At 59.8% G+C, this 11432-nt stretch overlaps 1 protein-coding gene and 1 long non-coding RNA gene across 3 annotated transcripts; both read left to right on the top strand.

The window, feature by feature from the left end:
* Positions 1–346: 346 nt before the first annotated feature.
* LOC142000084 (uncharacterized) lies at positions 347–3558 on the top strand. Of its 2 annotated transcripts, none has more exons than XR_012642154.1 (3): positions 347–462; positions 2360–2462; positions 2954–3558. It is a non-coding gene; the product is annotated as an uncharacterized LOC142000084 (long non-coding RNA). The 2 variants fall into 2 exon arrangements; XR_012642155.1 differs by lacking the exon at positions 347–462 and adding an exon at positions 1555–1591 and having other exon boundaries at positions 2363–2462.
* A 1596-nt stretch (positions 3559–5154) lies between these two features.
* On the top strand, positions 5155–9646 carry TMEM141 (transmembrane protein 141). The gene is made up of 5 exons (XM_074974141.1): positions 5155–5304; positions 6012–6078; positions 7998–8081; positions 8568–8675; positions 9432–9646. The coding sequence occupies exons 1-5, from the start codon at positions 5251–5253 to the stop codon at positions 9509–9511; spliced, it is 393 nt and encodes a 130-aa protein (XP_074830242.1). The 5' UTR covers positions 5155–5250; the 3' UTR covers positions 9512–9646.
* Positions 9647–11432: the final 1786 nt, after the last annotated feature.

The following is an 11432-nucleotide window of genomic DNA, read 5'->3' on the forward strand; positions in this document are numbered from 1 at the left end:
TCAGACAACATCTGTGCCATGCGCGGGAGGGCTCATATGGAATCACAGGCAGCAAAAAATTCTCCACAGTCCACAGGGGGCCAACAGGCCCTGCCCCAGCTAGTCCCAGCCGCCCCCGGGCACCACACCAGGGCAGAGAAATTGCAGGAGGTAAAACCCCTTTCAAATACGCCCCACACAGGGCCTTCCTGGTGTCTCCTTCTTGTCTCTCAAACAGCTGGCAACAGTCCTCCCTCTCGGGCACCCGGCTTGGCAGGGCTCACCCGGTCTGCGTGCTGTGCCCATGTCCCTTCAGCTCAGCCGCTCCCTAGAGCGGAGGAAACCCAGGCTGGCAGCCTCAGGCCAGCAGAGGCCGAGCTACGGGCACCCCCCTGTCCTGGAAAGCTTGGGGCATCCGCAGCTCAGGGCTCCATTGGGGAGCCAACAGCTCCGGGGGCTGCAGAGGCCAAAGCCACAAACAAGGTGAGTGCCCTCCACGCCGAGCGACTTCCCCCTGCCCCTGCACTCCTTCGCCTGGCAGCTCCCTGGCCTGCAGGGGAGCCAGAGCCACACAGCATGGGGGACGGCGTGGGGGGCAGGGAGGCAGCTAGGAACCGAGGGCGAGGTTGTGCTCAGCCTTAGGCATGCAATAAACTTTTGCACTCCTGCCCCGGAGCCAGTCCCCCGGTACACCCTGGAGCTCGGAGCCCCCGGCACACCCTGGAGCTGACGCAGCCCTCGGCATGTGACTGCAGCATGCTGTTCCCAGCCCCTGGCTCAGTCAGCAGGAGCTCCCCCAAGGACACCCACGGCAGCATGGGCCTCTTGGTTGCCCCCAGCGTGGGCCCAGCTGTGGAGCTGGCTCCAATGCCAAGGGCTCTCTTTGGAGTGGCGGGTGGGGCTGGGTGCTGGGCAACCCAAGCCAGCCGAGGCCTCCAGAGAAGCTCAGTGCACTCGCTGGCCTGCTAACGCCCGGGCATTGCCTGCAAATCAAACAACACAAAGGCCTTGAACTAGTGCCCTGAGATGCAAAGGTCTGCCTGCACCCCGCTCCCCCCTGCCCCCCACAAGCTAATGGCGCTGTGACACTTCACACCAGTTGTGGCTCTGCCCCAAAGCGGCCAACAGAATGACCGCGGCTTTGCTGTGTCTGCTCTCGTCCCTGGGCAGGACTGGCCAGGGCTGTAGCCGGCTCCTGCCCGCCGAGACAGCTGTGCCCCTGGGCGTGTCTCACAAGGGAAACGTCAGCCTCCACCCTGCAATGGTACCCACGAGAGCTCTCTGCCCACAGCAGCGGGATGGCTGCGGGCATGGAGCCGGGTTTAACGCTGAATGCACAAGGGAAGACATGCCCTCGGGGAGAGGCCACCCCTGCCTGCCGCTGCTCTGCCTTTCAGATTGGCTGGCAGGGCTCAGCAGGCAGGCCCCACAGCGTGGCAGGTGCCGGGGGCTGAGCATGTTGGAGCGTGAGGGGACCTGGAGGGCTCTGATGCCCAGATTCCCTGCAGGCCCCCGAAGCCCCCGAAGCTTCCTCCCTGCGATGGGCAGGAGGCCCTCTGGCCAGACACCCCAGGGGACGCTCCTCGGAGACCACCTGCTCGCCCAGGCCGTAGTAAGTGGTGACTCTCGGGACATGCTCCCCTGTGCAGGTAACACTCAGGCCCCGGGAACACTCTGTGTTGTACTCCTCACCTGGCACCAGCAGTCTCCGAGCCCGGGGCCCTGTCAGGCCCCAGTGTGGGCCAAGAAGGAATCTCTCCTGTCTCCTCTCCTTGCTGGGGGGTTGTGCATTTCCAAAGTGATCCCAGCTGGCTTTACCACCTCCCTTTGGTATTGTTACTACCAGAGCTCCTGGAAGTCTCAGCTGAGCTCAGGGCGCTGCACTGACACAGTCCCTGCCCCAAAAGCTTACAGCCTCAAGAGATAAAGGGTGGCAAGAGGAACTAATGCACAGAAAGGGGAAGCGACTTGCCCAAGGTCACCCAGAAGGTCAGTGGCAGAGCTGGCAATAGACCCTGGATCCCCTGAGCCCCTGTCCAGCCTGCTAACCGCTAGGCTGCACTGCCTTCCCTTTTCTGCTCCTTTGACGCCCCCATCCTCCCTCACTGCAGACCCTCCAGAGCTTCCAGTTCTCAGGGCTATGGCCCAGGGTGGGGGGAGGCTCTGTTCTGAAGGAAATGGTCAGGGCCTCCCAGTGGCCACCTGCAGTCACAGGGCAGAGGCCCTGAGCATCAGAGCTCGGCCCTGCCTCAAGCTGGGCACTGCCCATGGCTGCCAGGGTCTCTGCACTCCGTGAGCAGGCTGGCTTGGCCGAGGGCGAGTTCCAGATCTCAGGGCGAATCCCCGTGGCAGTAAAACAATTGAGCATCTGTGTCTCCAGCAGCCCCAGAAGGAGGATGCGGGCAGGGCCTGCTGCACCCCCTGGCACCACGGCCTCAGCGGGGAGACAAGAGTTTGCAATGGAAAGCAGCCATGAAAAGCAGGTAAATGGGGCAAGGGGAAGAGGTGGGACAGCAAACCGGTGGCCCCCCGATGGGAGAGGGGAACGGGAGCCATTAGTCCTGTGCTGGGGAGGGGGTGCAGTGGAAGGTGTTAGGTGGCTGGACTGTCTGTGGGCTTTTCCTGCTCCTGTGTCCTGGGATTGCGGCTGTTGCTGGATTCCAGCCCAGCTGGCATGTCCATACTCACCTGACTTCCCTGCCACAGCACTGCCCTGACCCTGCTCTGGGTGCCAGTGCAATTCCATGGCCCATCTCCAGGGGTGCTACAGAGCCCCCTCCTCTATGGCCAGGAGCAGGCGTTTTGGGGACCAGTGACCTGCTCACTGCCACGGCCACCAGGCCAAGCCCTCCTTGCACTGAAGGAGCCTCTCTGTGCTTGCCTCGACCAGCTTCTTCCCCCGGGCTGGGACATAGCCCTGTTCCAAGCCCTGAGCTGGTGGAGACGAGTGGATTCAGTCGTTTTTGCCTTCCAGAAACCGTGGCCCTTTGGATGGGAAAGTGAGGCCGGAGCTGCTTGTACTGGTGGGTGCTGACAGGGCCACGCCCTGACAAGCTGTGGTCCTGGGTAATGCCCTGTGCCATCTCCATGGCCTGACTCAGCACTGACGGAGGCCTGGGGAGCAGGAAATCATCACTCGAGTCTGGATTTCTCATACAGAACTGACCTGACCTCATGGCTCTGCCTACCCGAGGGGTCCCCAGGGGCTTTACACACCCTGGCCTTTGATGCCCGCCGTGACAGTGTCTGGGATCTCGACTGTCTCCCCAGACACCCACTGGCAGAGCGGAGCAACATCTCATCTAAAGGCTGGCACCTGCGCCAGCTGCCTGCCCTGGTGCTGCTCTGCAGGGAACCCAAGCCGTGGTGCAGGACTGGAACCCACAACCTTTAGATTGGAGGGAAAGTGGAGACAGTGAATGTTTGGCACACCCCTGGGCAGGGAGGGGCTCTGGGTACAGCCAGGGAGGGTGGCTTGCTGGAGATTAACACACACACACTCGGTGTGTTACTCTCTGACCCCCGTTGGCCAATGACAGGAGGGCCGGGAGACTACAGACAGGGCCTGGAGGTGGGGGCGGAAAGGGATGAGAAATGGGGGGTCCTAGAGGCCCCTCGTCTCTGCTGTCCAGCCTGCGGTGCACAGGGAGGCGCTGACACAGGGCCACCAGCCACAGCTCTCATCTTGCCAAACACCCGAGGTTTGCCAGGCTCAGAGCTCGCATCCAGACCCCGGAAACGATTCGCTGGGGATTGTCCCTAGAGCTAAATAGCTTTGGAATAAACCGTCTCTGCTGCCGTCGAGACTGGGATGTTCCCTGGGCACAAACAACCCGAGAGAGGGTGCCCTGCAAACTCATTCCCCAACAGAGGGCACAGCACCTTCCCCAGCACACACGTGCACACGCACGAGAGGGCGTCACGCAAAGATTCGCCAAACATGCCGCTCACCAATCGAGGGTCCCCCTCCACGTCATCCACCACAGGCACCCCTGTCACAGAATCAGAGGCCCTGACCATGCCCTCCCACACCTGACAAAGCCCCCAGGCGGGACCCCAGGGGAGGGACACAAAAGATACCTTTTAGGCAGGAGACGGAAAACGCTGTGGGAGTTGCGCCCTGGCATGTGCCTGGCTCTTCCCGTTCTAGCTGCAGTAAATCATTTTCAGCAATAAAAGGGAAACCAGGTGTGCGTGTGGAAGGCGGGTAACAGGACTAAAACCAGCAGCACCCCGGGGAACCAGGCGCACTGCAAGATGCCACCTATGGAGCAGCCCAGGAGGCCAGAGACAGATTAGGCCGCGGAGAGCACCACAAACAACACTCGGCGCAGCAGGGGGCGCCCCCACCCATTCACCGGCAGAGGGTGCCTCGCGCGTTCACACCCATTCTGGACTGCGGGGTCCACATGCATAATACTCCCGTGACCACAGCCCGAAGTACTGGTGGGCTTCGCCTCCCCCACACATGCACTCGCTCACCGGCAGCAGACACCCGACACATTCACAGGAGAGGGGGCCAGCGGGCATCACACGCAAAAACACGCTTACACAAAAACACACCCACACACCTCACACCTCCACATTCACCCACAGAGCGTGCCTAACGTACCCTGCCAACAGAGGGTCACCCCTGCACACCAGTAGAGGGCGATGTCTCCCGCAAAGGCCGAGTCTAACATAAGTCGTTGCAAGGCCTTATGGAGACGCTTAACAATGAGCAGCCCGCTAGCCCCATGGACTCCAATGGGACCCCTCCCCTATGCACAGTTACGTGTATCCCGGTTTGTAGTATCAGGGATCTCAGGAGCACGTGCACACCCACCCACCCATGCACAGCGGCATGCATACACCCCCCACACAGGCAGACACACGAGCATGCACAGACACCGTATGCACACGCATGCACACACCCGTGCAGACATACGCACGCATGCAGACACCCATGCAAGTGCACACGCATGATGCATCCCCATGGAGAGACACACATATGCCGACAGAAGCGCACGCCTGCGCCCACGCGTAGACACACACACACGACTGCGCTGGGGTTCAGCCAGGGGCACCCCGGGGCGGTCCGGTGGGCGAGAGGAGAACGGCCCCGAGGCAGAGCCGTGGCCAGGGCAGCCAGCCCTGCAGATGGTGCTGCTCGCCGGGCCGGGCCCTCCTTCGCTGCCGGAGGAAGCAGGAAGAGCCGGGCTGGCAGCCGGGGCGGTGGCCGGGCAGGGCGCGCCGGGAGCCGGGGGCGCGGTCTAGGGGCTCTCTGCGGCCATGGTGAACCTGGGGCTGTCGCGGGTGGACGACACCGTGGCTGCGAAACACCCGGTCGGTGGCAGGGGCCAGGCTGGGCAGGCAGGCAGGCGGGCGGGGGGGCTCAGCCCCGGCCCTGGGGGTTCGGATGGGGGGGCCCCGGCGGGGCAGGGGCCGGGGCAGGGCGCACGGTCCCGCGGCGGAGGGGCTGGTGGCCGGGGGCTCGCGGGGAGCAGATCGGGGCTGTGCGCTGCCCCCAGCCCGGGCCAGGACCTTCCGCTCGCCAGCAGCCCCGGGCTCGAGCGGGCCGTCCCCAGAGCCCGGGGCTGGGGCAGCTGTGGGGTGAGGGGCCCGGGGCAGGACCGGCTCCGAGAGGTAGAGCAGGGAGCAGCTGTCGTTGCCCTGGGCACGGCCGGGTGCAGGTGTCCTGCAGTGAGTAGCGGGGCGGGGGCAGGATTTGCCCCTGCAGGCACTGAGGGACATTAGCGGACAGGAGACTGCTGGGTCCCCGAGCCGCCCGCTGGCAGGTGCGAGCAGGCGGGTGATGCACGTCGGGAGGGACAGGTGAGCTCCCCGGGCAGGTGGCTGGGGCGGAAGCCAGGTGCCGGGGCCGCTCAGCGAGAGGGACCTGGGGGTCGCCGTGGGCGGATCAATGCGGGACCCAAGGAGAAGCAGGTTCCGGCGCAGCGAGGGAGGAGACTCGAGCCCAGGGTTTCCTTGTTTGTCCTTTTCACACCGTCTCGTCTGCTGCCCTCAACTCCCTTTCCTTGCTGCTGTTCCAGGGGCTGCAGGAATACGCTCTGTGCCAGTCCCACGCGTTCATGAAGGGCCTCGGGACCTTTATCACAGGTAGGGTGCAGCGGGCGGCCCTCCTGCTGCTCTGCAGGCAGACACTGTTGGGGCCACTGGGCATCACGGGGCCCTGGGGAGGGAGAGGCCAGGTTGAGGGTCTAGGGCACGAACAGCCATCTCCCCCAGCTCGTTGGCTCTCAGACTGCCCATTTGCATCCCCCCAGCTCATCCAGCTCCCAGCAATGGACCGGCCGGAGCACTGGGGTCTGAGCCAAAGCTCTGGGCATCTTCCTCTCTGAAGGTCTGCCCTCCTCCCCCTCCCCCTGACTCTGCAGACTTTTGCTGGGTTTAGCTGGAGCTGCAAGAGGGACCAGTTCAAAGCCCAGGTGCTCAGTGTGACTCCTCGCCGGGGGCCGAGCCTGCAGGCGTCACACTTCATGCCATGCTCCCATTAGAGCTATAGGCCAAACTGGGTTGGGGCTGTTGGTACGTGGGTGAAAGCCCGTGGGAAAGGCAGGGCACCGCAGGAGTGATTCAGCTAGTGACACTCCTCCCCCAGTGCCCCAGCCTGGCACTATGGGCTGCCATCTTGTGGAGGAGAAAGCAAAGCAAAGTCTCATCCATGTGTAACTATCTTCCGTCCCGTGGGACTTTTGCAGTAGTCAGGGAATTAACCTGGCCACTTTCAGCTGGGTTATTGCATCCTGCCCCCCTACATTTTCCCGCAGCTGCAATTGGCTCTGATATTCGCAAGCATGTTGTATTAAAGGGAGTGTTGTAAGCAAGAGACAAGAAGTAATTCTTCCGCTCTGCTCCGCTCCGATTAGGCCTCAGCTGGAGTATTGTGTCCAGTTCTGGGTGCCACATGTCAGGAAAGATGTGGACAAATTGGAGAAAGTCCAGAGAAGAACAACAAAAATGATTAAAGGTCTAGAAAACATGATCTATGAGGGAAGATTGAAAAAATTGGGTTTGTTTAGTCTGGAGAAGAGACGACAGAGAGGGGACATGATAACAGTTTTCAAGTACATAAAAGGTTGTTACAAGGAGGAAGGAGAAAAATGGTTCTCCGTAACCTCTGAGGACAGGACAAGAAGTAATGGGCTTAAATTGCAGCAAGGGCGGTTTAGGTTGGACATTAGGAAAAACTTCCTAACTGTCAGAGTGGTTACGCACTGGAATAAATTGCCGAGGGAAGTTGTGGAATCTCCAACATTGGGGATTTTTAAGAGCGGTTAGACAAACACCTGTCAGGGATGGTCTAGATCAGGGGTTCTCAATCTTTTTCTTTCTGAGCCCCCCTTCTCCCAACATGCTATAAAAACCTCCATGGCCCCCCTGTGCCACGACTCTTTTTCTGCATATCCAGTAGATTAAAAGCCAGGGCTGGCATTGTGGGGTAGCAAGCAGGGCAAGTGCCTGGGGGGCCCCGCAAAGCTAAGTTGCTCAGGCTTTGGCTTCAACCCAGGGTGGTGGGGCTCAGACTTCGGCATCAGCCCCGGGCACCAGTGAGTCTAACGCTGGCCTTGCTCTCTGGCTTATTTTGGCAGACCCCCGGAAACCTGCTCATGGCCCCCCAGTGGGCCACGGACCCCTGGCTGAGAACCACTGGTGTAGATAATACTTAGTCCTGCCATGAGTGCAGGGGAGTGGACTAGATGACCTCTCGAGGTCCCTTCCAGTTCTATGATTCTTCACTTCCTGTCCTAAATTGTTACCCTGGAGGGGCTGCATTCAGGGTTGGCTGAAGGGATCCCTGTACTGTAGCGTTAGCAATGCTTGTTCTGTGCTTTGGGGTCTCTGGATGGAAGGCACTATCACTGCCATTTGTTAGATTGCGGTGGTGCCCACCGTGTGCCGGGCACCTTCCAAACCCAGAGGGAGATGCAGCCCCTGCCCGGAGGAGCATGCAAGCTGCAACAGAGAGGTCAGCTGCAGTGACTGCATCCACACTCACGCGGGTCTCGTATTAACAGGCATCGGAGCAGCTTTCGTTCTGCAGAAGCTGATAAACAAGAAGCTGCCTTACCCCCTGCAGTGGAACGTGCTGCTGTCTGTCGGTCAGTACTCAATGCGCGCTGGGCCTCTCAGGCAGCCCCCATCCCCCAGGGGTTCCATCGGCGGGCAGGCATGGTACGCTTTTAGCAGTCCAAGGTCCTGGGGTTTGCCTGTAGTTCACGAGAGCCAGGACCAGGACTCACCGCTCTGTCTTACCAGAGAAGGATCCTTGCTCCCACCTGTGATTTAGTGAAATCCCTGCTTCCCTTTAAAGTGCTCAGACTGACTCAGGCCACCTGCACTCACCCCCCCCCCCCCCACCAGTGAGCGTGTTTGCAGTGACACCGGTGGACTTCCCGGGGATCACTCCGGGTTCACGCGGGTGAAAGTGAGATCAGAATCCGAGTGACGAGCAAAAGGCGGCTCAGAAACCGCCAGCCCTTTTCACGCAGCCCCAGTTGTTCTTTACAGAGAGCAGGACCCCACCTGCTGGGACACCTCTGCTTCCCATGGGACTTGGAAACACCCCTGCCTGTTGGTGCTTTCAGTTGCAGGTTCAGTCGCCAGCTACGCCGTGACCAGGATAGAGACCCGGAAGTGTTCCAACCTCTGGATCTACCTGGAGACAGGGCAGTCCCCGCAGGGAGTAGCCAAAGGTGAGAGGCATTCACTGCTGAGGCAGCAGTTACCTGCTGTACTTGGGGCTCCGTGTGGCTGGTTTCACTTGGGCTGCATCTCCAGTTCTGAAGGGTCCTGCCTTGGCTCCAACAGCATCTTGTGCTTTGTCGTTTAACCAAAAATCGCTAGATAAATCCCACAAACCTACGAAGCCCAGGCTGGAATTCCAGGCCTGCAGCTCTTGCGCTCAAGGAGAATCCCCCTAATTGGCAGCAGCACGAGGTCGTTTATCCTCTCTGTGGATCAACTGCTAGAGACACCATCCCCGAGGCAGCCGCGCACGCAGCCAGTGCAGTGCAATGGCTCCCATAGGCCCCCTGTATTTGCCACGCTTTTGACACGTCCATGGGTGTCTGAGCGGGTCCTCATCCAAGTTAGGGGCTGTCTCATTGAGGAGGGAGAGGTGGTTTGGTTCTGGTTTCGGGTTAATTCCTAGTGCCTCTCCTGGGGGATGGGATGGAATGGGCTGAGAACCCCCCCACATTAGTGTCCTGGGGTCATGCTGGTCTCTGATCACCTTGTAAGGTGACAGCAGGGAGCACAGGGAAACGCACCCAAAAGCAGGTGCCGTAATGCTTCCCCTGGACTGCTTGCTGAGTGCGGGTGTGTCTCTGCTGGGGATCCCGGGAGCCTGGTGTGCTGTCTCACTGAGTTACACCACGTGGGGGGTGGGTGTTTTTATCAGTGTTCCTGGCCGGTCTGACTTCTAAATAGCTTTCTCTCATCTGTTGCAGAAAATCTCCACAGTCCAGATCCCACAGAGAATGCAGAAACGAGGATGAGGAGAAACAAATATGGAGACGACATGGAATAGCTGGGGGAGCCTGGAGCTCTGTCCCGACTCCTTTACGACTTGTTCTGCGTGTGACCGGGGCTAGAGCTGCATTGCGATGCCTGGGGAGCGAGGAACCTCCCCTCCATTGCCGATTCATGAGGCTCGGGGAAGTGCAGGGAAGGATTTAGGTTGGGGTGGAGGTGGGGTGTGCAAAGCCCAAACGGACTTTATGTGAGCAGCAAAGGTTGGAAAAGTAATACAAATATATAGCTAAAAATGGACATTTTGGACAAAGTGAAGTTTAGGGGTGGTCGGAGAGGGGGAGGTATGGGGGTACAGAGAAGGGGGAGGTATGGGGGTAGCATGTGAAATCACTGTGGGGGGGGGGCAGCGGCAGCGGCAGCTAGTGCAGGGGAAAGGCTGATGTAAATGCCCAGGGAGGGAGGTATCCCCCAGAGTGGGCTGGAGGATCCCAGTCCCGCTGCTGGGCCTGTCCCTGCCCTAGGGGTCTGTTCTGCCCTCAGTGCTCACGTGAAACGTCCAGTAGCATCAATAGCCTGTACCCTCACTCACTAGGAGAGAGGACACCCCCATCTTTACTGCTGCACTAGCGGGAGTTCTGGGTCCACATCAGGCCATCTGACCCCCGCCCTGAGCCATGCATCGATATTACCCAAGAACTACGTGGAGAGAATAGTCAGGTTGCAAAGTCAAGTGCTTGGAAGTTTGGAAAAGCCTGAACTAAGGTTGTCTGTGTAAATGAATTAGTAATTTCATCTTCAGAGCAGGGTCTGAGTAGCGTGCAGGGAAGAGGCCTAGGGCCACTGCACAGCGAGGAGAAGGCTGGCTGTTCCTGAAGTGAGCCCCGGCACCGAAGGAGGCAGGGGTCCTGTGGAAACTGTAGCATGAGAGCAGGTGATTAAAGACGGTCTCGGTGGGTGGGGGGGATTCGGGTTGAACAGGCGACTGTAACTTTGGCGTGCTTTGCAACCTTAGTAATGGTCTGTTAACTCCTGGGCTCTGTTCTTGCGTCGTAGCCACTGTTCTCATTATCCCAGGCTAGGTGCTTTATGCTGGGGCTAGCCCTTCCGATTGTCATGGTCTTCCTGCCCCCAGGGGAAGGACAGCCAGTCAGGGACACCACCTGCGAGCGGGCCAGCTCTCCTTCGCCCCACAGGAGAGTTCACAGAGGGGAGGGTGTCTGGCCGATATCATTTTCACAAGAGAGGAGGAAGGACCCCTGCAGCTCTGGGCCCACACTGCTCCTTCCTCCCCTGTCCTGAAGTGAAAAGTGTGGGTCTGCGCTTCCTCCCCTGCCTTCTAGACCCACTCAGTTTACACAAGGGGTGAATGGCAAGGAACCTGGGCTGCTGGGCTCTCTTGGCTGCTCCTTTCCCTCTGGCTGTTGGTCCAACCTCCAGGCTCCCTTTCTTGGAAACCCAGACCAGGGAGGGGGAAAGAAGAAGGCTCGTGAGAGCACCGGACCATTGGAAATACGGCACAGTAGCATTGCTCTGCCATGCGTACCAGAACCCCATCAGTGCGTCTTAGACCTGCCACCCCCGTCCCACGGCTACACCCCGTGCCCAGCTCTGTCAGCGCCCCTGCAGCCTGCACCTACCGCTTCGATGCCTGCATAAGATGTGCAGGTGGACTCCAGGAACAAGGGCGGGTAGAGGGATATAGCAGCAACATGCCACACCAAGAGCCCGGCACCTGGTGTTAGAACCGGGGGCTCCAGAATTGAGCCCCTGGATTAGACAAGTAAAGGGGCTCCATGATCTGCATTCCCCAGTGCAGGCAGAGCGACACTTTAGAAACGCTAGCCCCCACCCCTTGGGAGGAGTCTCATGCCTGGAGGGAACGTGGAGCATAGCCAGACCTCACCTAAGGGCTTCTTTGGAGGGAAAACTGCACTGTGGAACTCAAAGTGGCTCAGAACAATCTTGATAAACTAGTT

This window comes from Natator depressus, chromosome 16, assembly GCF_965152275.1.
Source record: "Natator depressus isolate rNatDep1 chromosome 16, rNatDep2.hap1, whole genome shotgun sequence".
NCBI lineage: Eukaryota > Metazoa > Chordata > Testudines > Cheloniidae > Natator > Natator depressus.